The sequence below is a fragment of the Pseudorca crassidens genome, chromosome 8 (assembly GCF_039906515.1).
Source record: "Pseudorca crassidens isolate mPseCra1 chromosome 8, mPseCra1.hap1, whole genome shotgun sequence".
NCBI lineage: Eukaryota > Metazoa > Chordata > Mammalia > Artiodactyla > Delphinidae > Pseudorca > Pseudorca crassidens.
Window position 1 is genome coordinate 63799617 of NC_090303.1, and position 27450 is coordinate 63827066.

Here is a 27450-nt window from a genome sequence, read left to right on the forward strand (position 1 = left end):
ACATTTTAAAGGTGATGAAACCATAGGCCCTGAAAAGGGAAGTACATTGAACACTGACCTAAAGTTGTTTAGTAGGGAAGCCAGGACTAGAATCTCTGTCTTCTTGGCTCCCAGGCCATTGCCTGTTCCAGCACAGCCTATTGCATTCTGTCCTGGGGGATATATAAACTCATCCATATCATAGGAACTCCATTTTCCTAACTCATTCATCCATGCTGACCTTTTTTAAAATAAACCTATCTTAATTCGTATGAGGTATTGGAACATCAGCAAAGCTGAAACCTCCCATTGGGAAACTTTTGATAGAATTTGTTCCACATATTGCCTATGATGAAACTGATGTGCAGGCAGAAAATTAATGCAGGCAAGGTTACTTGGTGACGTTTCTTGGGTCAGATGGCTTGGGTGTGAATTCTGGCTGTCACTTGCTAACTGCGTGACCCTTTCTGTAATTCTGTTTCCTTATGTTTTAAATGGGGGCAGTACTAGTATCTACCTCATAGAATTGTTTTGAGAGTGAAATGAGAGAATCCCTGTAAGGACGTTAGCACAGTGCCTGGCTCCTAGAAAACCCTAAGACAATGTTAACAATTATTGTTATATACCATCAACTTGCTTAGACCACGGAAAACATTGTACTCTATGATTTATAGACAATAAATCAATCATTCCTTTTAAAAAAGTAGCTTCACTAAAGGAGCAGGCCTAGGAAATAGCTGTTTTCTAGTCTTCATAATTTTGAGTTATATAGAACATAATTAAATTCCCTTTGTTAAGAGAAAAAAACTTACTATGTTAACTTCCCATCCTTTACAAATTATGAACTAATTTCCTTTATACTGTAACTTTGGGCAGAAACCAACCTGGAAATTTCAACCTATGTTAAAAGCCCCAACAATGGGAAAACTTAACTAAAGCACATATATCTGTTATTGCTACAATATATTACTAGTGTTTTTCCTCAGTGTTATTGTTTGATTATCAATATAAATATCCACCGGATTACTTTGTGGCGCCAACTGTATACGTTTGTGTATCAGTGAGAAGAAAGGGCACCCAATGGGGAATCAGGAGACAGCATTAAAATCCCTGTCCTTCCCTGCCCTTGTTCATTACCACAGGCAGTGTGCTCATCATTTGAACATTAAGCTCATCAGAGCTCTAAGCTTCTGTTTCCTCATCTGGAAGTGGGAGCCGAGGTGATGAACGATTTTTATCTCAGAGGGTATCATGAGGACCAAGTGATAACCTGAGTATAACAGCACTAGCCCAGGGCCTGGCCCACAGTCAGGGCTCAGTAAATGACAGCTAAACAGCAATGTAGTGGGGTTCTGTATGCCATACATGAGATTGGGAGCCAGATTCGATGGTCAGTTTAGGTGAAGAAATTGGACATGTCTGTGTTCACATAGTATGATTCATGTCTACTTTGCTGTTGCTGCTGCTGCTTTCCTGTAACCAATTTTAGAGCCTATCTTGGCAGCTGGAAGTATTTGGGATTAATTTCACACTCACTTTATGAGTTGAGCGTTTTCCTGCAAGCAGCTCCCTGGGCCTCTGCCTCATTACTTTGGCATCAATTGATATGGCAGTTGGATAGAGATGTCCTTTGGGGTCTCCATTTTATTTGGAATCCTTCAATTTGAAAAAGCAAAACAAAGGCCATCAACACATTGTGCTTGAAATCGTTAGCATTTATTTTTTCCTAAACCTCTCCCTTTCTGTAGTTCTGTTGAACGCCAGGGAACACACATCTTGTACAGCCAGTGATGAGCACTGAAAAATCACTGTCCCTCAAATGTAAGCCCTAGCAGCTGGTTGGCTTCATTTCTCAGTTCCAGGTGAGCTGCGAGATCCTCTAGGCCCTGGTCAGACAGATCTAAATCTTGATGGGTCTAGTTTTTCCATCCCTTTTTACTATGTTAATTCTGCTAAATTCATTTGGCTCTTGTGGAGAACAAAGTAAACTTGGCTATTACGTGTAAAACTAAATTGAGAACATGGAGATCTGTTTAGTATTTCACGCTGGCCAGTAGGTCAGGAAGATTTTCCTTGGGGGTAATTTACATAAGGAATTGTTTATCCCATTTCTTTCCAATTTCTGTGACCATTTGGGGATAGCAGACTCTTTCCACAATGGCACAGAAATATATCCAGCGAGACTGAAACTTAGAGAAACGATGCTTCTCCAGGATTGATGTATTTTGGGTCTTGCTCAGGAAAGATCCTGTGGCTTGGGCTGCTGTCTCACTGAGAAGTCATTCTTCCACCACAGCTGTGTTTAGCAAGTTGGGTGGGTCCACGAACTGACATGCTGTTACACTTAGTAAGAATTTTCCCTTGATAGTGAGGAACGTGCATAAAAGCCTCACTTAAGTCCCAGCAAATGCTCTAAATGTTTGCTGTGATCCGATGGCTACTTAGAGCACAGCCTCCATCAGATAACACCCATACTCAGAATACCCTGTGGCTCTCCAGTAACCTGCACACTCTTCACCTTGACATTTTGGTTCCTCTACAGCAGTTGCCCAGATGACCTTTTTTGTCTCATCAAATGCTCTTCCCAAACTGGAGTATTTGCTCCTTCCTGAACAAGCAGCCTCTACATTTGTGCTTTAATGCACTTGCTCAGGTTGTTTCCTTCACTTTTAAAGCCCCCTTACCCAATATCTATTCTTGAGGACAAATTTCAGATACCTCTTCTCAGTGGCATGCTGGTAGATATTTACCAACTGGCTATTCGTGAGGAGCAGGGTGGGTGGGAAACCTAACTTTATAACAGTTGTTGATTTGCATGTTGTAAATACTTCCACCGTGGCTGATTTCAGGCTTCTAGCATGAGGTCACTGAATGTGGAGTTGGGAAGAAATGGGCAGTAGCTCACCATTGCAGAGTGTTGCCAACATACAGATGCAACAGGCATAAATAACCTCAAGGGCCTAGATAACAGTAAAATAATTAGGAAGTAATGCGTATTGAGTATTTATTACTTTTGTTTTCATGTAACTTATTTTTAAGTTTACATAATTTAATTTTTAGCAATGGCCATGTTTAACAACTGGCTCACAAAATTCCTGAAAACTGAATAATCAGTCCTTTCTCCTGAGCTGGTAGGAGCTGGCTGAGCCTGGTCCAGTGGCCACTGCTGCTTCTTCCACCTTTTCCTTCCCAAGGCCCTCTATATTCACTAGTAGTTAGGCCCTTCTCCAAACCTATAAGGTGCTTCAGGTCTCATGCAGACTTCAGAGTGAGAGACTCCAAGTCGAATCCTGCTTTCTCGTTCCCTAGATGATGGTCAAACTGGCTACTTAATTTGCAGTTCCCAGTGCAAAATGAAAATGCAGGGCCCTTGTTAAAAGGTAGAAGAAAGTGCTATTGAAACAGCTACTAAAATATAAAGTTTTTTCCTTTCTTCAGTGGTCTCTCTTTCGCACCTTCTGGTGGTGCTTTTATTTCCTATTTAATGTTATTTCAAGTAAGGAAAAATTAAAATTTTAAATTGTTAGCATGAATTCTAAGATTAATCTTTATATTGTGCAATGCCAGTTTTAAATGCAAATATAAGAGCACTTAACTCTCTGAGTTAATGAGCATATCTTCTCTGATCATGTGCATGGTCCATTATCCTATAGACTTCACTTACAAAGCACAAATTCAAAAATAAAGTTATTAAGACTTTCAAGACAGAGACAACAGGGCCTTAAACCAAGCGTGGAGCACTTCTAAGCACAGACACAGTTGGCACACTCTATGTACAGTACTGGGCACATTCCTTACATCTGCTGAGCCTCAGAGGCCTCATCTATAAAACAGAGATCTTGCCAACTAAGTCTCAGCGGAGGCGTGAGGATTGAACGCACTGATACCTGTATGGCACAGAGCAGATTGCTTGGCATACAGTTCATGCTCAATTAATTGGAGGGCTTATTATTAACATAATGATCATAATGTTAGTGGTATTCTCCTCCTTAATAGTCTATAGGGTCTTCCCTATATTGTCAGTGTTTGCCTCCTTGACCTATTTTCCTTTCTCCATTATAAAGTCTTTGAAGATGGAGGTTATCTCTGTTGCCATTGAATTCCCTGTAGTGCTTCCTGCAAATTCTTGCACATCCCTGGCACTCAGGAGGCGTTTATCACCTTGATCTTTGTATGATTTGGGCTTATTGACAATAAGCATCTGTGTCATAATATGATGGCCCCCCACAGTGAGGCTTAATTGATAACATTCACAGGAAGAAGATGAAATTAAACTTAGATTTTTAACAGGAGTCAGTTGTAATCATGGTGAGGGTTGGGGAAGCAGATAATTCCAGGTGTTTTGGTTTAAGGAAAGTGACTTCTCCATGTCCTCGAGGGAACTTCTTGAAGTAATGGGGAAGGGATGAGTTCCAAGCCTCATTTGAGTAAAAGAGGCCCCAGGGATATTAACTCTGGCCCATAGTAATCTGCCCCTTAGCTAGCTTCTTTCACACTTACTTTCTGTGCTGCACAATAAGGACATTATTACAGTAATGCTTCTTTCCACTAATTGGTTGTGTATGTATGTTTCCTGTCCAACAAATTATAAGATCCTCATGGGCTACAGGGTATCACGTACCTTTGAATGCAAATGAAAAGTAGCACAGTAGTAGGCACTCAGTAAGCAGTGTGCTTTGTTAATGCTTACCTTGGTCGCAACGCCCAGGGCTCCCTCTAGAGCTGAATGTGAATTGTGATTGCCTTTCATAACTCCTGCAAGTGGCAAGGAATCCTGGTTTGCCCGGGATTGTCAGGCAAGGGCCTTCAGGTGCTTTGTCTTTCTCTAACCTACATCTCTTTTCCAGTGTCTCCCAGATACTCTGAGGACTGTCCCCTTATAGCCCTTCTCGTACGTGGAATTTGGGAGACCACACAGCTGCAGACTATACTTGTTTGACTGATGATTTTTTAATAGGCCCTTTGGGCCAGTGTCAGTAAGCCGTGAAATATCACCAAATGGATCATCTGCACTAGACTTCTGAAACTCATCTGAGCTCTAGTCCCTCAAGCTGGTGGGGACTTGTAGAAAGGAGCTTACATTGCCCCGGCTTTTGCTACTCCAGTTCTGGGGGCTGTCATGTGCCTTGAGCCTCTGGCCTAATCAGTTCCTTACTTTTAATGAGCACAAAATTCACCAAGACATTAAAATAAAATAAAACACCAATGGGCTGTCTTCAGTGTTCTATCCAATTGTTACTTTAGTTCTTTTTTCCACAGGATTATTCAAGAGGATGAAAAAAAAAAAAAGCCAGTTCTACTCACTCCTGCCAGTTTTATCCTAAGTAGATTTGGCATTGTAAAGCTAACGCACCCTGAACATTTTTTTCTTTCAGGTCCCTGTGGGCTGGTGCCTGACATTTGTGTTAAAAATGACATTGCTTGATTGGTCAAATGTTTGAACATTATCTACCTTTTAAATATAGTAAAGAAATATTGGATATTCCAATACCATGTAAAAAGTAATAGAGGAAGACAGTTATTTTCTGAAAAGGGTATTATGAAGTTATTATTTGAAATTCCAAGGTAAATGCAGTTACTTTGATAAGAATTTTTTAAATTGATCAATCTCTGTGACTAGTAATAATGACCGTAATAACTGTATTAGAGGTTACTTATATTATCATATATTGTAGAAGGTGAATCGATGGTGAAGCAGACACTGAACAATGTCCCCATTAAGCTGATTTCGTGGATATTTTCATCTCTTGGCCATATGGATTTGGAATTACTTAGGGTATTTTTTTAAAAGAAGGAAGCGAACAGATGAATGATAACTCTTTTATTACTCAACATAGCTTGTGTTTGTGGAAGACAAAGTTCATGAAGTTGTTTTAAAGAAAAACAAGAATGTGCCAAATGTAATTTGTTGAGGGCTCAAGAATTGTGAAATTATCCCTAACTGAAGTTTGTAATTTCTGCAGGTAATCTCTCTAGCAGATGCAGTAGAGGAAAACCAAGACAATCTGTTCCAGTCATTCACCAGGCTGAAAAGTGCCACCCATTTGGTGATTCTGCTGATCGGGCTGTGGCAGAAGCTTAGCGCCGACCAGATTGCTATCCTGGAAGCGGCATTTCTGCCACTGCAGCAGGACACTCAAGAATTGGTAAGGACCCACAAGCCTGCAGTGGTAACAGCCAGCGTTATTGAAAAAGGTGGTGGTTTTAGGAAAATACCACATGGCTATCATGTTTTCTAAGGTATCAAATGAAAGCTTGGTTTTGTTTTGTCTTTTTACCCAAATCCTGTTTTCCTTTTCTTCAAACCATAATAAAAATGTCAAGTAAAGACCTTTTTTCTTCTAGAGCTATTTAAAAAATAGGTATATAGTCCATTTTTATGTGGTATCCAGTCTATTTTTTATATACTCTTCAATCACTTAGAAGCCAGGGAAACAGTCATTTGACCACCAGGGTGATGGCAGTAAACCTTCAGATTATCTAATCCTTTCCTTTTCCATGAGAAAAAACAATTCAGCCATTTTAATTTGCTCAACGTTCTTAAATTTAAGTGTCACTTCAAGGGTTAGAGAGAACTGAGGTGGCCTCGCTAAATGACAGGGATATTTTTTTACATTTATGTAATTCTTTATATGTAGTTTATAAACTCTTGATCCTTTGAATAGGCAGTTTAGAACAAAAAGGGAAAAAGTGGGGGCATGCATTTGGAGTTTTTGGTGAAGGATGATATAAATAAACATCTTAGATGCTTTGAATCATTGAGGTATGTGACTACCAGGTGCCGTTAACGCATGCTTTTATTTACAAAGAAATATATACTTCTTTGAAATCAGAGACGCTTGAACTTATTTTTTTGTATTGGAGGAAACTGTTTCAACAAAAAAGTCATTTCAGATCCATTTTTAAACACAGATGTGAAAACATGGTACTAAAGATAATAGTACTAAAACTGAAATTTTGGGGTGTTAACTAGGTACCATGTTTTCTTTTAAGTGTTTCACAAGGATTATCTCATTTAATCTTAAACAAGGACCTATAATATAGTTAAGGTATTGTTTTCATCCCTGTTTTACATATGGGAGAATCTAGGCTTTGAGAGTTAAGTACCTTTCTGAAATTAGTGAGTGGTAGAGCCAGAATTTGGACCAAAGTCTGTCTGCGTCCAAAGACATGTTTTTAACCTGTATACGGTATTTTACCAACAAAGTCATGAACACGATTTTGAAAATCACAAGCTTTGTCAGTTGAATCTAATTTTCTACAGTTGGGTCAAAGGGTTGTCAGAATAAAAAAAAAATCAAGCTATATTTTATATCCTTAACAAAACAGTAAAAATAAATTAGAAAAAATTTAGAGTACACATTATTTTTAGATTGATAAAATTACAGCTAAAATCGACCTTTGAGAAGCTAGAAATGTACACTGTAATAATAGAAATTAAAGAATAGAATGGTTAAGATTATATATATATATTTTTTGAATTTTATTTTATTTTTTTTTATACAGCAGGTTCTTATTAGTCATCAATTTTATACACATCAGTGTATACATGTCAATCCTAATCTCCCAATTCATCACACCACCACCTTCACCCCCCACCGCTTTCCCCCCTTGGTGTCCATACGTTTGTTCTCTACATCTGTGTCTCAACTTCTGCCCTGTAAACCGGTTCATCTGTACCATTTTTCTAGCTTCCACGTATATGCATTAATATATGATATTTGTTTTTCTCTTTCTGACTTACTTCACTCTGTATGACAGTCTCTAGATCCATCCACGTCTCTACAAATGACCCAATTTTGTTCCATTCTATGGCTGAGTAATGTTCCATTGTATGTATGTACCACATCTTCTTTATCCATTCGTCTGTCGATGGACACTTAGGTTGCTTCCATGACCTGGCTATTGTAAATAGTGCTGCAGTGAACATTGGGGTGCATGTGTCTTTTTGAATTATGGTTTTCTCAGGGTATATGCCCAGTAGTGGGATTGCTGGGTCATATGGTAATTCTATTTTTAGTTTTTTAAAGAACCTCCATACTGTTCTCCATGGTGGCTGCATCAATTTACATTCCCACCAACAGTGCAGGAGGAGTCCCTTTTCTCCACACCCTCTCCAGCATTTGTTGTTTGTAGATTTTCTGATGATGCCCATTCTAACTGGTGTGAGGTGATACCTCACTGTAGTTTTGGTTTGCATTTCTCTAATAATTAGTGATGTTGAGCAGCTTTTCATGTGCTTCTTGGCCATCTGTGTAAGATTATATTAATAAGAATATTAACTATTACTATCACTATGAACTCAGATTTAGTAGTCAAAAAGACTTGGGTGGCTTGAGGTGCTGGTTCCAGCAAAGTCCTTCTGGTCAAGTTTCTTAGCTGATCTAAATCTCTGCTTCTGTAGCTCTAAAATGGAAACAATTATGTTAGCTGTCCAATAAATTGTAATAAGAATTAAATGAGATAATTGGGTAGAGTGCTAATCATCATTAGTAGTGGTTTGTCTACTTTATATGTATTATTTATAGTCCTCACTAAAGCCGTGCAAGGTAGATATTACTACCTTTTCATGGTGATTTGTCTCCTCGACTACACTTGAGGGCAGGAATTATATCTTACTCATTTTTATATTCTCAGTGCCTGGCACAATGCCTGACCATAGCGCAGTTGACATTTGTTGGGGTGAATGAATGGAGATAAGGGTGGAAGCTAACAAGAGGTGATTTGGCAGAACAGATGGAGTGGATCGAGTCTGGAGCATGAGGAAGCAGGGCAGGGCCAGCTGTATAATTTACGAGGTTGAGTGCAAAATGAAAATGCAGATCCCTTGTTCAAAAAAGTAGGAAAATATGCTAAAGTGCTGTTAAAACAGGTACTAAACACATAGCTTTTTAGTTTCTGTAGTCACTCTCTCATCGTGGTATTTTTGTTTGCTATTTATTTATGTAGTTCTAAATAAAGAAAAATTTAAAGAATTGCCACAATTATACAATATATACAATACATATACAATATATGCAACCTGTATTTTGTAGCTCATATGCATTTTGTTCTTATGGAACTGCAGAATTGCTGCACAAAACTGAACTGTCTTTATTTTACTTCTTAACCAGTGCACATCTACCAACACTCTCTACCTTCAGCTTCCTGCTAAGTAAGGAAGGACTGAAGGGAAAGGAGCTCTGTGTCACTCCATTTCCCTTTCTTTCTATGTTACCATTTTCAGTGTAAGTGGTTGGTTAATACAGGGAAGTAACAGGAGTGTAGTGGGTTTCCTTAGTCATTCCTGTTTCTTTGAATCTATTGCCTTCTTTCTTAATTCAAAACAAGTTCTGGTTCAAATGAAAAGCCTCTCAGGGCTGTCAGTTCCTTCGCTTAATCAGTCTAGACAGAATAGGCCTTCCTCCTGCTTACTTTGAGTCTCTGTGAACTCCCACTCATCCTGGGGCCACGGGAATTCTGAGCTATGGGGCTGTATGGGAATGGGGGGAAAAGAGGGAGGAGGCATGCATATTGCACATATTTTCCCTTCTCACACGCGCTTCCTTGTCTTATCAGACTTCACTTACAAAACACAAATTCAAAGATTAAATTATTAAGAATTTCAAGATGATGACAACAAAGCATTAAACTGAGCACAGGGCCCTGTGCAGTTACACAGCTTGCATGCTTCTGAAGCTGGCCCTGAAGCCTGCTTAGACCCAAAGGAAGAATTTCCTAGAAATAAACATTCTCAAATGTAGGAATTGAGTCCCAAGAGAGACTGTGGTATTTCTGACTCCAGAGATCTTTAAAAACAGCTTCATTTGCCAGGAGTATGTAAGTATGCTCATCCCTGTAGGCAGGTGAATGGACTGAGCATCTTCTAAAAGCTCCTTTCTACCTGCCTCTGTATTCTCTACTGTCATACCTCCCAAATCATGTAAGAAAAAATTACTTCAACTCTCTTCTGAATTTGATGAGATTAGAAGGTGTGTATACTTGTTATGTCTATCGAAGTCATTAATGAGACAGGACATTTGATAAAAACATAACTTGGAGAAGAATGAATCAAAAAAGACATTTTAATACTGCTTGTTATGCTCTTCATCTTTAATTAGGTTGTGGTATTCACTTTGGACTTATACTATTGAGACAGCTTATATATCTTGAGAAAAAAAGGAATCCTTTTTCATTCTTTAAGACGTACGCATGCAGTATGTGGTTTTGACATGCTGGTTCACAATCCTCCACATTATGCCTTTAGACCTCACAAATAAATGTTATGTGATGGGTATCCCGCTGAGACGTGAAAATGAAATATGCAAACCTGAAATAACTTGGAAGGAGGGTGAGGCGGGGAAGAAAGGAGTCTCTGACCAGAATGTTGAAATATATCCCATATTGAAGTTATTATGATACCACAAAAATCTGAATGTAATTTAGACGGTTTGGTTGAGGGTGGATGGCAGAATACATTGTGAGAGGGAGAACTTTAGACATGTGGGCAACATTTTCAGAAGAGACTCTCAGTTCAAGGTCAGATGTCCCCACAGTATTGAGAGGTAAGAGAAAGTGCTCAGAAGATGTTTTATTTGCGGTTCAAACAGCACTGCATAATGGTTTGTTGTATTGTTATTTAGATGGCATGTGTCACAAGACAGGCTAAATACCATAGTCAACTCTGGAATATTTTCTTCTTAATAGCCTCGGTTTCACAAAGCAAAAATGTTTAGAATTCATTATTGCTAATGAAAGGTAGTGTTCTTCACACTATATTATCAGTATTAAAAAAATACCATCCCATTTGGAACAGAATTCATCAGTGTTTTCTTTGATCTGTCTCTTTAGTAACACTTTTCCATTTTTGCCACTTCTCAGTACTTTTGGAGGGCAAATAAATGCTGGTGTTGCTGACTATTATATGTGATTTTTTAAGTTGCTGAAAGTTATATATACCAAATGTGTTTTTGTAGGGATACTCCCTATCACTTTAAGAAAAACGTTAAATGTTTTTTTGGCGTCTCCAAAAAGAGGTCATAAACATAGTTCTGTCGGTGGATTTGATAATATAGCATTATCCCTATTGTCTTCCTGTGATGCTGGAAAAGTTTTACCTAAAATAGTGTTCTATCAGAGTACCTGTTAAGGAAACTCTAAAATGAATTTTCTTACTTTTCTGAGGATATTTCAGAGTATTTAGATCCTCAATGCAGAATTTAAACACGCCTCTACTGACCCTCTATCCACTTGAAGCTCTATGGAAAATACAGTCTCCTTAGACTTACCTAAGTAAGTCTACTTAGGTCAATGTGTTACTGGTTTGAGCCTGAGAGAGTATTTAATTGTGATATTACACACATCTCCCCCTCATTATGCTGTACAGAAGCCAAAAGCTGCAAAACTACACATACCTCGGGATTGGCCTAAGAGGAAAAATCTTTTATCCAGTTCATTTGTTATCCATTTTTTCATTCAATGAATATTTATTGAGCACATGCTATGTTTCAGGCAGTGTTCTAGGCACTTAGCATACCTCAATAAACCAAATAGACTTGGTACCCATCCTTTGGGGATTTACTTCAACATTACAAGCAAACATATTCTAGTCATATTCTGTTGTAAACATATTGGCTATCTAATATGGTAGCCACTTGTCACATGTAGCTATTTAAATGGATATTTAAGTGAATTAAATGAGGTAAAATTAAAATTTCAGTTTCTCGGCCACACTAGCTGTATTTCAGCTGCTCAATAGCCACATGTGGTGAGTGGCTACCACACTGGACAGTATAGATACAGAATATTTCCATCATTGCAGAAGTTTCTGTTGCATAGCACTATCAGTCATTAAGAGGGAAAGGGTTTTTTCAGTTGAGTTAATAACTTAAGCACATTTTAACAAATTAGTGAAAGCAGGGTAGGATACTGCAGCCCTTATTTCTGGTATTCTGGGATCAGCCTGGTCATTTTCACAATAACCATATATTTTCCCAGGAACAAGAAACTTCTCTAGGGAGATGTGTGCATCTGCATAAAGGAGAGGCAAGAATCTGGCACAAGGGCTGCTACTCCCCCTTCATATGGCCTTGGTAGACGTTATAATCATCATAGACTCTTTCCTGTTGAGCTGACACCATGGCCTCAGAATCCTTTTGAATACAGCACTCTAGGTAGTTACTGTCCCTTGGAGTTGGTATGTGGCTGAATCCTTTTTGCCCTTCCTAATCTCTATACAGATCTGCTTCTTATTTTCCTAGTAAACAGCTTAGATGACTAAGATTCTGTACGGTGAAGTCCCGCAGATGGCAGGAAAACAAGGAGAAGCAGTGTTGGTATTTCCAAATGGCTGTCTCAAACTTCTTCTGCTCTAAATGTTCACGTGTTCCACCTGATTCCAGAGGAATCTCTAAAGAGCAACAGTGCACTGGTTTGGGGGCCTGATTACATACAATCCTAGAGTTGGAAGGAATATTGGCACGTTGCATAGCATCTTGCCTTTTTCTTTTCTTTCAAAGTGCATTTAATATCTTTAGTAACTGTTATCTGCTATTTGAAAAAAGAAAAGCTTTATTGTGTCCTTTAGAGGTTTAATAGTTACCTTCCCTAGTACTGAACTTTAAAATCCCCTGGGAAAGTTAAGATGGAAATTTACATCAGTGGGGGAAGGAGATTTGGACCTTCAGCCTTACTTTTTGATTGATTATTCCTTTTACAAACTGATATGGAAAGAGAAACTTATTTTTAACATTTTCAACATGGTTCATGTGAGAAAACAGATGTTTATAATAGGAAATCCTATTGTGTGGAGGGACTTATCAAGACTCACTCACAAGACTTAAAGACTTCTACGTCACAGGTCAGATTTGATGCAAGGGCCGTTGTGCCGCCTGTCTGGATTGAGTGATGACTGAGATGGCTAATCATTACTATTATTAATGACCTCTTCTTAAAAGGCAAACAAAAGGAGGAAGTCTGGTGTCAGTATCAAGCCTGCCTTTATGACTGCTAAAGTATCATCACAATTATAACTGTCTATGGGAACATAGTGCAGAAAGTAAATATTTTGGTAATTCCCATGATCTTAGCCAGCAAGATAAACATGAAAGAGTTAGTTTTATGTTCATAATGGCCACATACTCTGTGTTGTTGCTAGTTAGGTGCAACTGGTGTTATGTAATACTTGACTAGAGTTGAATATAATGTATCTCAGAGCTTTTCTGATGACCTGCTTGCAGTTTTAAAAACTGAAATAGTTGAAATAGATCAGAATAGGAGCCAAGTAGAATACATTTACAGGTGGTGACGTGTAATTTTTTAATCTTTCCTTATGTATATCAAATATGAAACAGCGCTTTAATGGACACATTTAATATTATTCATGCATTTAAGAATAAAGAGACTAAGTAAACAAACAAAGAATTGATTATTTGAAGCTACACTCTCACTGTATGTGAGATCCTTTGTGAAATAAGGTGAGATTTAATTATAAATAAGTAAAGTAAGTAAAACTCACGCTACCACAGTGAGGAAAATAATGATCATCGCCATGCTTATAATGCTTACCAATTTGATTCCTGGCTGGAAGTGTATTTACTTAGTTCAATTTCCATAAAATACCTTTACTGTGCCTAACTTGAGTCTACTAATTACAAAGAGATGATTTTGCCATTTCTGGGACCTTGCATTCTTTTACAAATGTACACCTGGAAATTGGTGACTCTTTCCTCTAAAACCGGCGCTCCCTCTTTGCTGTAACCACATGCAGAGCTGCACCTCCAGGTTTAGTCAGTCACCCTAGCCTGTGGTTGTTCATTTGGAAATGTTTCTGGGAACCCCCCTTGGCTTGCGTCCTTGTTATTCTACCTGGCTTTCTGTGGTGGCATTTGAAGTAGCCTTTCTACCTATGTTTTTGCCTTTCTACCCACGTTTTGCCCTGCACATCTCTGCAAGACTCAGCCCACTGCTCTCCTGTCACACATCTGCTTACATACTTTCCATGGCTCTCTTTGCCCCTGGTCGAGTTTGGATTCCAGTGCCAGGCATTCAGGACTTTCAGTCACTTGGCTCCACTGTATCTTCTTTCCGAAACTCCTTTTCTGCGACTTCCCAGCTTCCCCACTTTGTTCTGGGAAAGCTGACTTTGCATGGATACGCAGCTTCTTTCCATCAAGCAGGGCTAATAGAGCTTTTTTTCCTCACCTAAAATAGTGTCCTCTCTTTACCCTTCTATCTACCCTCTTTAAGAGGCAGATCAATTTTCATTTCCTCCCTATTTATTCTGGCTTTCATTCTCTTGTGAATTTCACTTGGGGGTATGACATAATTTAGCTCTCATTTTATACTCTAAAATTGAATATGTGCTTGTCTGTATTCTAATTTAAGGACAGATTCTTTTATATCCCCACAGAATTAAAGCTTAAATTAAGCATATAGTCGGATATAAGATCTGTGGATTGCTTGATACCCCATTTACTTTCATAATGTTTCACACAATTACAGATTGTCCTCCAACAACTGTGTAGCTTTTTAAAAGTCATTTTTAAAAAAGGAAGCAATCTATTTCCATTTTGAATTAATCCTTTTTTTTTGCAAGCAACCTCAAATTTTTGGGGCATTCTATAAGAGAAAACTTGATCTTTCCTGTACAGATGGTAAAAGATATAGGTAAACTGATAGCCAGACCACCACACATAAATATTTATACATATTTTCATTCACATATCCTGTAATTCAAATCAGTTAACATAAAAATTTTCAATCTTACCAGTGATGAATATATGCAAGTGTAAACAGTTATTAGGTACACTTCACCTTTATTGATTTAGTCAAATTTGGTAATAAATACTACTAACAGACATGTAGTGAAATAGACACACCCAGCTATTTCTGATATAGTCTTTCCAGAGAGTCCTCTAGGAAAATGTGGGTCATAAAACTAATCCAACACTTGGGCACCAGTAATCTAAGTTAATGCACTGAAAGTAGTAAACTAAAATCCATTTGGTACCATAATGTTTATATTTATGATTATGAAATACCGTAAGCAACCTAAATGCTAATAGTTGGAAAATACAAACTGTGGTATATCAGTTGAATAGAATATTATGTCAGACTGGGGTTCACATCCCTTTTAGAGCAAATACTTAACTAGCTGGGCATCCTTAGGCAAATTACAGAACTCTTTAAGCATTGGTTTCCTTATCTGTACATTGGTGAACGAGACCAGACCCCAAGGACTGGTTCTGCTTCGAAGAGAGTTGAGAGTGGCCATCCAGCTTTGATTTCACCTTACTTTCTCTTTATATTCCTACTGAACCAGTAAATAAATGGTACAGAGGAAGAACATGACATAAAGAAAGTGAGTGAACTTGGCTCCCCAATGCCTTTCTCATGAAGACATGCCCAGAGTTTGATGGAAAACACAGTTGGTGCCGAGTGAGGAATCTGCCAGTTCAGAGGTGCTCAGAACCAGAAACTCACTGCCCTTCGCACAGTTAGGTTGGGAGAAGGGCCATGTCAGCATCTGAGGAGCTGTTACACATGGAATTTCTCTTTACATTTCAGGTATATCCTTTCCTCTAGTATATGGTTGTTGTTTTTTTTTTTCCACGTAATCTGGCTTTCCTTAGGTTTGGCTATGGTCTACTATTCATGATTTACTGAAACACAATAAACATTGAATAAAAATATGTATAAAATAAGGTTTTTCTTCTTCAATAATACTTATCCAAATTCTATTTCCTACACAAAGTAAGAAAGTTACATTGCTCATTTGGTCTCAGTGAACTGGACCATGTACTGAGCCTCCTTCGGGTGTCTTCACCATCATTTTTAGATTCAGGGTTTTGATGTTTAGTTATCTATGTCAACTGGAAGACCAGAATACCACTACTACCACTACCACTACTACTACTACTACTACTACTACTACTGCTGCTATTATTAATAATACCACAGAAGTGCTAAACCATATTTAAAAAAAAATATTACTCATGTGAACTCATTTGGAAACTACTTGTCAAAGATGTGCAGATGTTAAGGACACCTTTTATAAACCTCTTAAGGTTCATAGGAGGACTAATTGAGGAAATGTACATAAAGTGCTAAACGTGGTGCTGGGCATATACAGTCTCCAAGAATTACTAGCTCTTGTTACTACTATTTCAACAATAGAATGCCATCCATTGTAAGTGACAGCATTATTTTATGGACCACTTAGGAAAAAAAACAAACACTGCCGATTAAACTATGACATAGTGTGTTTTATCACTTAAAATTTGAGCTAATTATTGAAAGATTTTAGACTTTAGATTTTAGATTTTAGACATACATTTTATCACATCTTACTCTTGAGCCTCAATAAGAGGAAGGCAGCATAAATTGGTTAAGGTATTCCTGAAACTTCTTCACATTCAAAGTTTGATTCTCTTAAGTCACCTTGCAACTACAGGTGATCCCTATCCTTGTTTTTACACACAGCATTGTCCTGTGTGCCACGAAGAGCATTTTGATGTAACCTTAAGAGTGTACCATTGTTGCCTTCATGATTTTTTTTCTGAGTCCCTAATATCCATTCTAAAAGTTTTCCATTTTGACTAAGCTCAAAGCTTCGTTTTTTTCCTTCAGTTGAATCATATATTGGTGCAAGTTAAGAAGCTTCTATCCATAGTTAGCAAGAAATTTTAGGCAAATTGATGTTTACTGCTTTAACAATAGTTCTGTGTGATACATTAATTAATCAAACCACATCTATCCCAGAGATTTGGCAATTTCTCTTACTTCAGTTGCATTGTTTGACAGAGGATAGTAATCTGTGTGCATGTATCTCAATAACAAAACATAATACATTTCTCCTATCTGTATCTTCTTGTTTTACATCCTGGAAGGCACTTAGCTTTTGCTTTGAAAGAACATATGGAATTGTTGTCATTCTTCTGTCATGAATATTTGCTTCACTAATGTCAAATTTATACTTCCAACTGTTCTATTCTCATGCCTTTCCGTGCACACAACTTTTTTGTTCAATGATGAGTCATAGTATAATTTTGATATTTTAAATGATAATCAGTTTGACAGGAAAGTATGGCCATTGCACATCCATCAATTGAAGTGACAAAATATGAACAGCTAAGACAAAGACTGCGCGTACACAGGCACTGACAGCAATAGCATGACTGGTGCCTGGAAGCCAGCGGTTGTCAGACGCCGCCGAAATTGACACAGTCTATTTCAGAGATGTTAAAATGTGAAAAAATTGCTCTGGAATTGATGGAACATAATTGTAGGCATAGAATAAAAGATTTTAATTACAGTCATTTTTTATTAACAGGAAATTTGTGAGTGGTTTGAATTGGGGACAGGAAGTTATGGGAAAGGGCAATGCCTTGGTGTTCCATCTTGGAGCAGGCATCCTTAACCAGAAGCAGATTTCATATAAATAGGAAAGATCTTACCAGTTGTTGCGCTTTGAAGAGAAAGCTGCAAATAAACTGTGAGAAGTAGTGAAGGTTGCTATCACTCTTAATTTGGCAGATTGCATAACATGATTATGAAATCTAAGCTTTGATTTCACCGATATGTCATTTATGAGGACTTCAGGAACACAGGTCTTCTCTCCCACCACAGTGAATGAGACTATGTGGATGAAATCACTGATATTGTGAGCAGGAATATACTTCACTTTCTGCATTTAAAGTGGTGAAACTTTCCAGTTTCCTATGAAATCTAATTTCTGTGGTTTAATGGCAGTGATCAGTTGCAGTGGTTAGTTGTTTTCTAACCCATTGGCTGTAAATTCAAAGTCATAACCATCTCTATATAATTTTTAGCAATCTCAGAACCACATCCAATAAACTTCACTAATTAGAAGACATCCCTGTTTTGTAGAGAAATAAGGATAGAAATTAAATACACACACACACATACACATTCATACACACACAGAAGATATAGGCCTGCCTCCCCCAATTCAAAGAAATGTAAGAAAACTAACTTATTGAGCGTTATTAAGTACTACGCATTGGCCAAGGACTCTGCATACCTTACCCTCACTCTGTGCTGGCTGCTGTTTGTGCTTCACCCGTGTCTCTCCACCTCCTGCCATTCCTGAAAGGTTCTACATGCTGGACACCTGCAGTTTTGCTGCTTGAGGATTCTCCCTGTTTGGCAGAGGCTGTGCAGCCACATGTTTGATCAGTGACTGACAGGGGTTGGTGGATTAATACGCCAGCTCCCTCATCCCTCCAGTTGGCAAAGTCCAAGGTGCATTACACAGCACCTCCCAGAGTAGTCCAGCAGGCTTGCACCAGTTACCTACAGCAGTAACTGCTCACAGCCCAGCAGTTTATTGTCTTCTCCCCCTTCCCCCTCTCACTCACTCACTTCCCACCAGCACCTCTTGGATCAGCTGTCAGATAAACTACTTGCATCCACATCCTTGCTTCACAACTATGACTTCCAATTTATAAATGAGGAAATATGCCCAAGGTCATGTAGCTAAAAAATAGCAGAGACGAGATTTGAACCCAAGCTAAGGAGCTTCACAAAAATGAGAAACCTGACTCAGTGGGGGAACTTTTGACAAGGTGATCATACTGAAGTTTTATTCTTCTCCAATGACTACTTTAACAAGGATAAGTAAAATTTATATTGTGTATTATATGTACCCGTGCTGGATTCTATATTAGAAAATGCTAACAAATTTAATCTACTTATTTGCTTCACATAACACTAAAAAGAACTCAAACTATATAATTGATTTTTTCACAAAGTTGACGGGAAGGTACCTTATTATGTAGACAATTACTATTTAACTTTGAGATTTGTGCTGCTGTGTTGCTGTTATCTTAGCTTGATTGCTGTGAAAAATGACATGAACATTGAATGGTGTACAGTCAGTCACTTCAGATCCCATTTTCTATATTTTTTTCTTCGGACTTGAATTCTATTTGAAAGAAAATAGAAATAGAAATCTAGTATTTGGACCTTCCTTTGCTGTTTCAGATCCACCAGTGGCTTTGACCAAGAAAGAAGTAGGTAGGCAAATCTTAAAATAGTGAAGCTTCTGGGTGGTCCTGAAAAGTACAAACTAATTAAAAGGAAGAGAGAAACACAGAAAGAAAGGGATCCTAAAGAAAAGTGCTTTACACTTAAATCAGTGGTTTCATGTGTTTTGGGACATTTTTTCTTGAATTTGGTTATTTCCTATTCTTTGAGATTTTTAAGAACACAGCGTTGTTAGGGAGGAGTTGATGCCTTCAGTTTATTTACATGGCTCTTCTCTTGTCCTAGCTTCAGTAAGATTTTCCCCAGGCTCTGTCAGATATATGGGTATTTGGGGAGTCTGTGACCCCATGAATCTTTTAAAAAATAATTAATTAATTAATTTATTTATTTATTTATTTTTGGCTGTGTTGGGTCTTCATTTCTGTGTAAGGGCCTTCTCTAGTTGCGGCGAGCGGGGGCCACTCTTCATCGCGGTGCGCAGGCCTCTCACTGTCGCGGCCTCTCTTGTTGCAGAGCACAAGCTCCAGACGCGCAGGCTCAGTAGTTGTGACTCACGGGCCTAGTTGCTCCGCGGCATGTGGGATCCTCCCAGACCAGGGCTTGAATCTGTGTCCCCTACATTGGCAGGTAGATTCTCAACCACTGCGCCACCAGGGAAGCCCCCCTGAATCTTTTGATTCCATAATAAAAATGGGCTCTCCAAGTATTCTCAGTAATGAGTCCTTGAAATGAGCATCTATAACTCAGACTCATCAGAGTCAAGTCTGACCATTGTTATGTTTTCAGGGGATGTGGTGTCCCAAGGCCATTCCTAGATGTTAGTTACAGTAGTCTATGCAGGTGCTAAAAGCTTTGACCCATCCAAACTGGCACAAATCATACTGCTTTTTGATTATGCAGTAAAATCTTATTTAATTGTATACAGTATAGATTATTCACTTGGATAAAGAAGCTGATTTGAATTTTGGTTCCATGAATATGTTAACTGTGACCATAAATTTTCTGGGGGAAGACCTCATATGATATTTTCTGCCTAAGGTGATCTGATGAAAATAGATTGAAAGGCACACATGATGAAATGGGAAAAAAGTGGTCTGTAGTATAGTGACCAAGAGCATGGAATTTAGAGCCATACAGTCCTGGATCCCATTACAGCTCTTACTTTTAATAATTGTGTCATTTGTGGTGAAATGCTTTGCATCCAGCACCTTAGTTGGAAGTTACAATACCAATTTAACAAGATAATTATTTACAAATAATATTTGTAAATTTCTTAGCGTACTTTCTAGTACATAAGAGGTCCTAAATAGTTTTTTCTCTTGTTGTTATTTCTAGTGTCATTATTATTCACAAGAACCAGCCCCCGAAAGATCAACTTTTAGAGACAACTCCCAGAAGTAAGAATAATAGCATGGAATTCAGTAACTACAATTGCTAAATATGTCTCATTAAATCTAAAAGCACCTGGCAAAGAAAATTATTTTTCTGATTTTTAACTGATGAGGAAACTGAGACCCAGAGACCTAAAATAATTTTCCCAGAGACATACAGCTTATAAGGAAAGGTGCCACATTTTAGGCTAGGTCTTCCAACTTCTAACCCAGTGCTCTTCTCATGAGCCATGCTGCCTCTTACATGGAAATACATAAGCAAGCATAAGTCATAGCCTGAGGTGGTGAATAAGTGAAGGACCAAAGCTGCATGTTAGTCCAGGTAACTAATGACCTCAGGGGAAAAAGCAGCCACAAATTCAGGACTCATTTTTCTGGGCTTCCTTTGTCCCCTGGATCTTGACCTGGTAAGTACTATCTTGTTAGCTTTCCTATACCTTCAAAGAAGTGATTTTTGTATATGTTTTCTCTAGTTATTCTCAGTGGGATAATTGGTCCAAATGATCTAATCTACCATCACCAGAAGCAGGTTTCCCTTGGAATATTCATTATCAATTTTATTTTCCAGTCTTAATATTTTTGTAAGTTGTTTCTGAATAGTGCATGTGACTGGAAGCTTTTGCCTGAAGCAGACTTTAATGCTTAGTCAAAATGATTGGCTAGGGACTTGCCTGGTGGCGCAGTGGTTAAGAATCCACCTGCCAGTGCAGGGGACACACGTTTGAGCCCTGATCCGGGAAGATCCCACGTGCCATGGAGCAACTAAGCCCGTGCGCCACAACTACTGAGCCTGCACTCTAGAGCCCACGAGCCACAACTACTGAAGCCCATGCGCCTAGAGCCCATGCTCCGCAACAAAGAGAAGCCACTGCAATGAGAAGCCCGTGCACTGCAATGAAGAGTAGCCCCCGCTCGCCGAAACTAGAGAAGGCCCGCGTGCAGCAACGAAGACCCAACGCAGCCAAAAATAAATAAATTTATTTTTTAAAAAATGATTGGCTATGTGGGACATCATTAACGTTTTGTTTTGTTTTAAAATTGAATACGGCTCTCCAGGATCAGGTTTCATGATAATTCAGGTAATCTACTTGTGTTCCTTCCTCTGTCTAAATCTTTGGGGTCAGAATGGGAGTACAGGTCAAATGCAAATTTCTTAGCAAAACGTAACTTAAAAAAAAGTATCAGAGTAGGTTGATTGGAAGCAGCCTTGTGTTTTCTGCTTGTACTGCTGCTAAACTCCATGAAGATTGCTTAGCTTCTGTTTCTCAAAAAGGTTTTAGATTTTCATCCAATAGGAAGCAACGTGCTTCATTTTTCACAATGCTGTGTTGATAAGGCTGGCACCCTGTTCTACTTCTGGTTAAAATCTGAATGAGATTTTTACAGCTTTTGAATCATGACAATACTGAAGTCCAGTAAATCACTTCAGTTTAAGATTAAAAGATGATGATATTGGGGAGTGCTTCATTTTATTAGTGATGGGTTGAAAAAGTTTAAGCTGATTTTTTTTTTTTTTTTTTTTTTGCGGTATGTAGGCCTCTCACTTCTGTGGCCTCTCCCGTTGCAGAGCACAGGCTCCAGATGTGCAGGCTCAGTGGCCATGGCCCACGGGCCCAGCCGCTCCGCGGCACGCGGGATCCTCCCGGACCGGGGCACGAACCCGCTTCCCCTGCGTCGGCAGGCGGACTCTCAACCACTGCGCCACCTGGGAAGCCCCTACACTGGTTTTTTTCAATGTTTTATTTTATAAAAACCACTGAACATAATTTTAAACTCATTAAGGTGCCACGTAGGCCATACAGCTTAGTTTCATTTTTAAATTTTATTTTATTTTGTTTCAGGTTCAGAGAGTTATTTTACTCTTCAAAGGTAAATAGCTCAACATTTCAAGCCCTCCTTTGCATGAAGGAAGATTCACTGAATAAAATCTATTCTTTAGAAATAATCTGAACCTAGATGAATCCTGAAAAATTCTTATATCTTCCAAAATATATAATTTACAACTAAAGAACTAAGTTTATTTGTACCTAAGTTTACAATGACCCTTCATTTGATTATTTTTCCTTATCTTGGATAATTATAATATGATACAATACAAAGTAATAGTAATCATAAGATCAGTCATTAATACCAAAGACTTTTAATTGTGAATCCTTTGCATCTATTCAAGAGGAAATTTATTTCTCTTTAATACAACTTTTTTTCAAGTAAATGAATACGATGTACAGGTCATTTTACCTTCAAATGTATAATGTAAGGCGGGCCATTTCTGAGATTCTTCTCTCCTCAACTGAAACCTGGGATGTGGGTACACAATCTCCATTTGTTCCTTTACACAGATTTCTTTTTTTTTAACCTTTCCTCTCTGCCTTAGAGTTAACTGTGTGCACATTGGGTAACAAATGCTACCATGGCATTGTGTGGTTTTTCCCTATACTACTATAGTTGTGGATGTGGTAGTGTTTCTATTATAAACATAGGTTTGCAGAAGTTTATGATTTGTTTGAATAAAAGTTTAAAGATATTACTCTTGGGCTTCCCTGGTGGCGCAGTGGTTGAGAGTCCGCCTGCCGATGCAGGGGACACGGGTTCGTGCCCCCGTCTGGGAAGATCCTACATGCCGCGGAGCAGCTGGGCCCGTGAGCCATGGCCACTGAGCCTGCACATCCGGAGCCTGTGCTCTGCAACGGGAGAGGCCACAGAAGTGAGAGGCCTGCGTATCACAAAAAAAAAAAAAAAAAAAGATATTACTCTTCACATTGGCTTCCAATTGTGTATTTGTATTTTCTGATTTAAAAAAAGTAGGATTGAATATACATGCTTATGCCGTAGTATCTTCTGCTTAAGATTTGAGTGCCTTACCATTCATGTAAAATTGGCGTGGCAAATAGTGTTATTCCTGTTTTATGGAGACCTTAGATATACCCTACAGAGATTAAGTGATTTATCTAAGGTCATACAGGGAAGAGGCTGTTGAGGTGAATGAGGTTAAGTCAAAATCCAGAAGCCTTGGGGCAGTTATCTTCAACTCGGCTGTTTTAATTTGCAGGTGGCATGAGAATACTGTTTTAGTTTATTTTTTTCTTTGGTTATTTTGATTGATACCCTAGGAAATTAACTTGACAAACTTGGTCAAACTTTCTGCATCTTACCGTTTCTGAAAAGCCACTTGCTTATACTGGTTTTTAGGCACAATGACCAGTGGAGACTAGCAGGGCAAGTAGAGCAGGGAAGTCAGAAACTCAGCCATGGCTGTACGGTCTCTGGATAGCAAAAAGCATAGCTCAGTTGACTTCAGGCAGTAGGAGGAACAGGCTAGCAGAGGCTAAGGCCTTGAATTTAAAAAGCTTCCTCATAGAAATAGGGCATCACACTGGTACAGAGAGGCATCTGGGACCAGCATGGCATATAGGAGCCTCCGCACAGGCAGGTGAAACATGAAAAGCCATGTTGGGGAACGCACACAGCAGGCAACTTGGCACTGAAATCAGGCAGCAGGGCTACAGCCTTAGGTCTAGTTCCTTGGAAGGGATTTGGCAGGAGCAAGGCAGCCCAGTCCTTTAAGGAGTGACCCTTTAAGCAGGCTCCCAACGTAGGGGCTCAGGTAGAAGGACTAAGACAAAAGTTAAGTTACCACATGGGGTAGAGCCTAGACCTTGGGAACAAAGCAAAACTCCAATTGTCAATACTAGACTAGATATAGTAAGCACAAAAAAGCCCAGTAAATAAATTAATTTCTAGTACTGACAAGGCCCATGAAGAAGATAAAACAGTAACATGTACATTTAAATTTATTTATGGATTTAGTCACACATTTATAGCTGTAACTTCACACCTACTGTCGTTTTCTAAAAGCCATACATGGGTTAACTGGGACTTTAAGAGTTAGGCTATGGATTTGAGAACTAAAATCATATCAACTATCACCAAAGAGCACTTGCTTAGTAGTTTCTTCCCTTTCAGATGTTTTTTAGCACCATTTTACCAAAATTAAGATTTTCTTTCACTCTTGCAATTAGGAGAGGCAATCGATGTTCAAGTGATAAACATCAATTGATGTTCAATTATTAGTACAATTGGTGTTCAACTTTAAAGGATAAAGGTCAGGTATGTGCATATGGGGTGTGTGTGTGTGTGTGTGTTTAGACGTTAAAACTGAATATTGGACTTATCAATTTAAGGGCTGTAAATAAAGGTAATGGATTCAAACACCAAAAAGGTGGTTAAAAGAGCTTATCTTTAATGTACTTCTCATACTTGAGATTCTAGATTTCCACATAGTTTTGTTTCACATTTTATCAGCTAAGTATGCTACATGGTTGATCAGTGGATTATCACATTGCTTTTTTTTTTTTTTTTTTTTTTTTAGCGGCACGCGGGCCTCTCACTGCTGCAGCCTCTCCCGCTGCGGAGCACAGGCTCCAGACGCGCAGGCTCAGCGGCCATGGCTCACGGGCCCAGCTGCTCCGCGGCGCATGGGATCCTCCCGGACCGGGGCACGAACCCATGTCCTCTGCATCGGCAGGCGGACTCCCAACCACTGCGCCACCAGGGAAGCCCTCACATTGCATTTTTAAGGCTCTTCTTTTGTCTCATAAACATTCCTTTTTATTATCATATTTGAGTTTATGTAGCAATTCAGGCCTTCCAGATAATAACCCTGTATTTCAGTAACAATATTTTTGAAGTATTGGCATTATGCCTCATTATATTAAAGAAATATCCATGCCAAATACCTAAACATGACATGGTTTTTGACTTGATCTGCAAGTTGGCAGTAGAAAAGGAAATTCTGTAGTACCTCTATATTAAGTAAATGCCATATCTACTTAAATTATCTAATATGTTACTGTAACCTACTTATGAAAACAGTAGTTTGCTTAGATGAATAGTCTATAAAATAGTAGGAACTGTTTTAATGCTGAAATGACCACAGAGCACACAAATGCCAAATTATATACAAAGGATTTTTCCTTCTTATACTCCAGAGGTCGTCATCAGTGGCTTCAAAAACAACTTGAAAATATGTCCTCTCCAATGACATTTGGGTTACTATTTTGTCTTAATTTACCTCTTCCCATTATTATTGAAATACAATTCAATTTTAAATATTTGTCTAGTTTAGGTTTTGATATTTGTATAGAGATGTCTTTGTAGTAACCAGCGGTTTATTATTCTTTAGTGGTTTGGGATAGGAAGCTGTTTTTATAGCCTTTGACATCTCATTTAAAAATAATTAATTTGTTTCCTAATTTGCCATCTATAATGGGTCAATAGAGTAACAAATCCTGATGTTGGCAATCAGCGGGAAGTTCTCTAGCGGATATATACAGAGCCTGCACTTTGGTCTAAAGAACCAGCTGCTTAAGCCTACAAGGAAGATGTGTGGTGAGTGTGGAAAAGGCCTGAGGCTTAATCATCTGTTTGCTCGTTGTGACTCAGGAGTGTGGTACAGCTGCCAAGAGAGCAGAGGCAACCAGAGGCCAGGCTGGCAGTGAGAACTCCCAGTAAACAGGGGGCGGCTCTTTCCACCCTGCACTCCCATCCCCAGCCTGGTGTCTTGGGGTCAGTTTGGGGTTCTCTAGTTAGCTGTATAAATGTTTAAGTGTTTAAAATTGGAGCTCATTCAAAGACAAGTGGTCAGGATGGAGAGAAAACTTGAAACCATGTTTATATAAGGAAGAGCTGGAGGAACTGAGGATGTTTATTCTGGAGGAGAGGGTACAGAATTGCTGTCTTCACAGATATAAAGGGCTGTCATGTAGAAGAGAGGTTAGATTTATTCTGCATGGCTCTGGAGGATAGAATAAGGGCCAACGGGGCAGATTTTGGCTCAGTTTAGGAATAGCTTTCTGCTGGTTACACATGTCCCTGAAAGGAATGAACTGCCCCCAAACGTAGTAATTTTGGATCTTGGGGACAAGCATACCTAGGCAGATGGTTGCTACTGTATTCCAGGGAACGTCCCATGAGACTGGACTAAAGATCTCCAAAGTCCTCCCAATTCTAAGATCCTAGTTCACCATCTCTCCGTCCAGCAAACACATTTCTTGACCAAGCACAGTGCTAGGGGTGCGGAGACCTCCAGGCACTGGAGAAACCAGGCATGCAGATGGTAGCCACTGCGCAGGGTGAGGAGTACAGTGATGGACCTCGTTGTGTGAGGTCTCAGAGTCCTGGAGAGGGCCCACGAATGCGATGCTTGGATGGCAGTGCCTGAGCTGAGTCGTAAGTAGTAGTTGGCCAGGTAACAAGTGGAGATAGGGCATCGCAGCAGGAGGGCCGAGCATGTGTAGAGGCCAGGGTGAGAGTGTGGCTGCAGATGGACAGGGAGAGAATAAAACGGTGCAGGTGCTTTATATGCTAAACTGAGCATTTGGCTTTAGGAGTTGAAGTTTAGGAATAATGTAATCCGATTTGCATGTTTGAAAGGTGGCTCAACTGATAAGGTTGAGGATAGAGTGGTACCAACAGTGAAGTCACCCAGGGGCTCCTCTCTGAGTCTCAGGTTACTCACCCTTATGTGAGGGGCTTGGACTATTCTGTAGTATTCTATGAGGATAGTCATTCAGTATCATCCTTTATAATTTCACTTTGATTGTCAAGCCTGTGGTGTTCTAAGTCTCACCAGCCTCTGGGTACACATGCAATCACATTGGCGATAATACCCAGATTTCATTCACACTTCTCTATTTTGCTGCTTAAGACCTCCAGACCCCCCGAAACTCATATCCAGTTATCTCTGGGGCCCCCTGGGGATGTCCGATTGGAGAGCATAAGCAGACCCCTCCCGCTTCTCATTCTGTTGTTATCTGAACCCACCTGAGGGTGGTGCTTCCTCATGCCAATCCTCTGTGATGACACCGTGGTCCCTGCCCGCCATAGATATCCCTAGAATTACAGCTTGCAGGGTGCTAAGGTGACACTGCACTCCTCATGGTCTTCACTGCAGCCCAGCCACACTGTTCCCAGCAAATGGGGGTAAACGGCTCACTTCCTCACTTCGTGTCACTTTTGGTCACCTGGGCACGGGAGTGGGACTGGGTAGGCTTGTGTCTCCCAAAATCCCTCTTGACAAAGCTCCTCTGGTTTT

The 27450-nt window shown here is 39.3% G+C and overlaps 1 protein-coding gene across 3 annotated transcripts in view; it reads left to right on the forward strand.

The window, feature by feature from the left end:
• The window catches only part of BBS9 (Bardet-Biedl syndrome 9), a 442846-nt gene that overhangs the window by 352674 nt on the left and 62722 nt on the right, over nucleotides 1-27450 (forward strand). For all 3 annotated transcript variants that reach the window (XM_067746666.1, XM_067746668.1, XM_067746667.1), the window contains one exon: nucleotides 5943-6125. In XM_067746666.1, the coding sequence (XP_067602767.1) occupies nucleotides 5943-6125 (183 nt within the window). The remainder of the gene's footprint in view (nucleotides 1-5942; nucleotides 6126-27450) is intronic.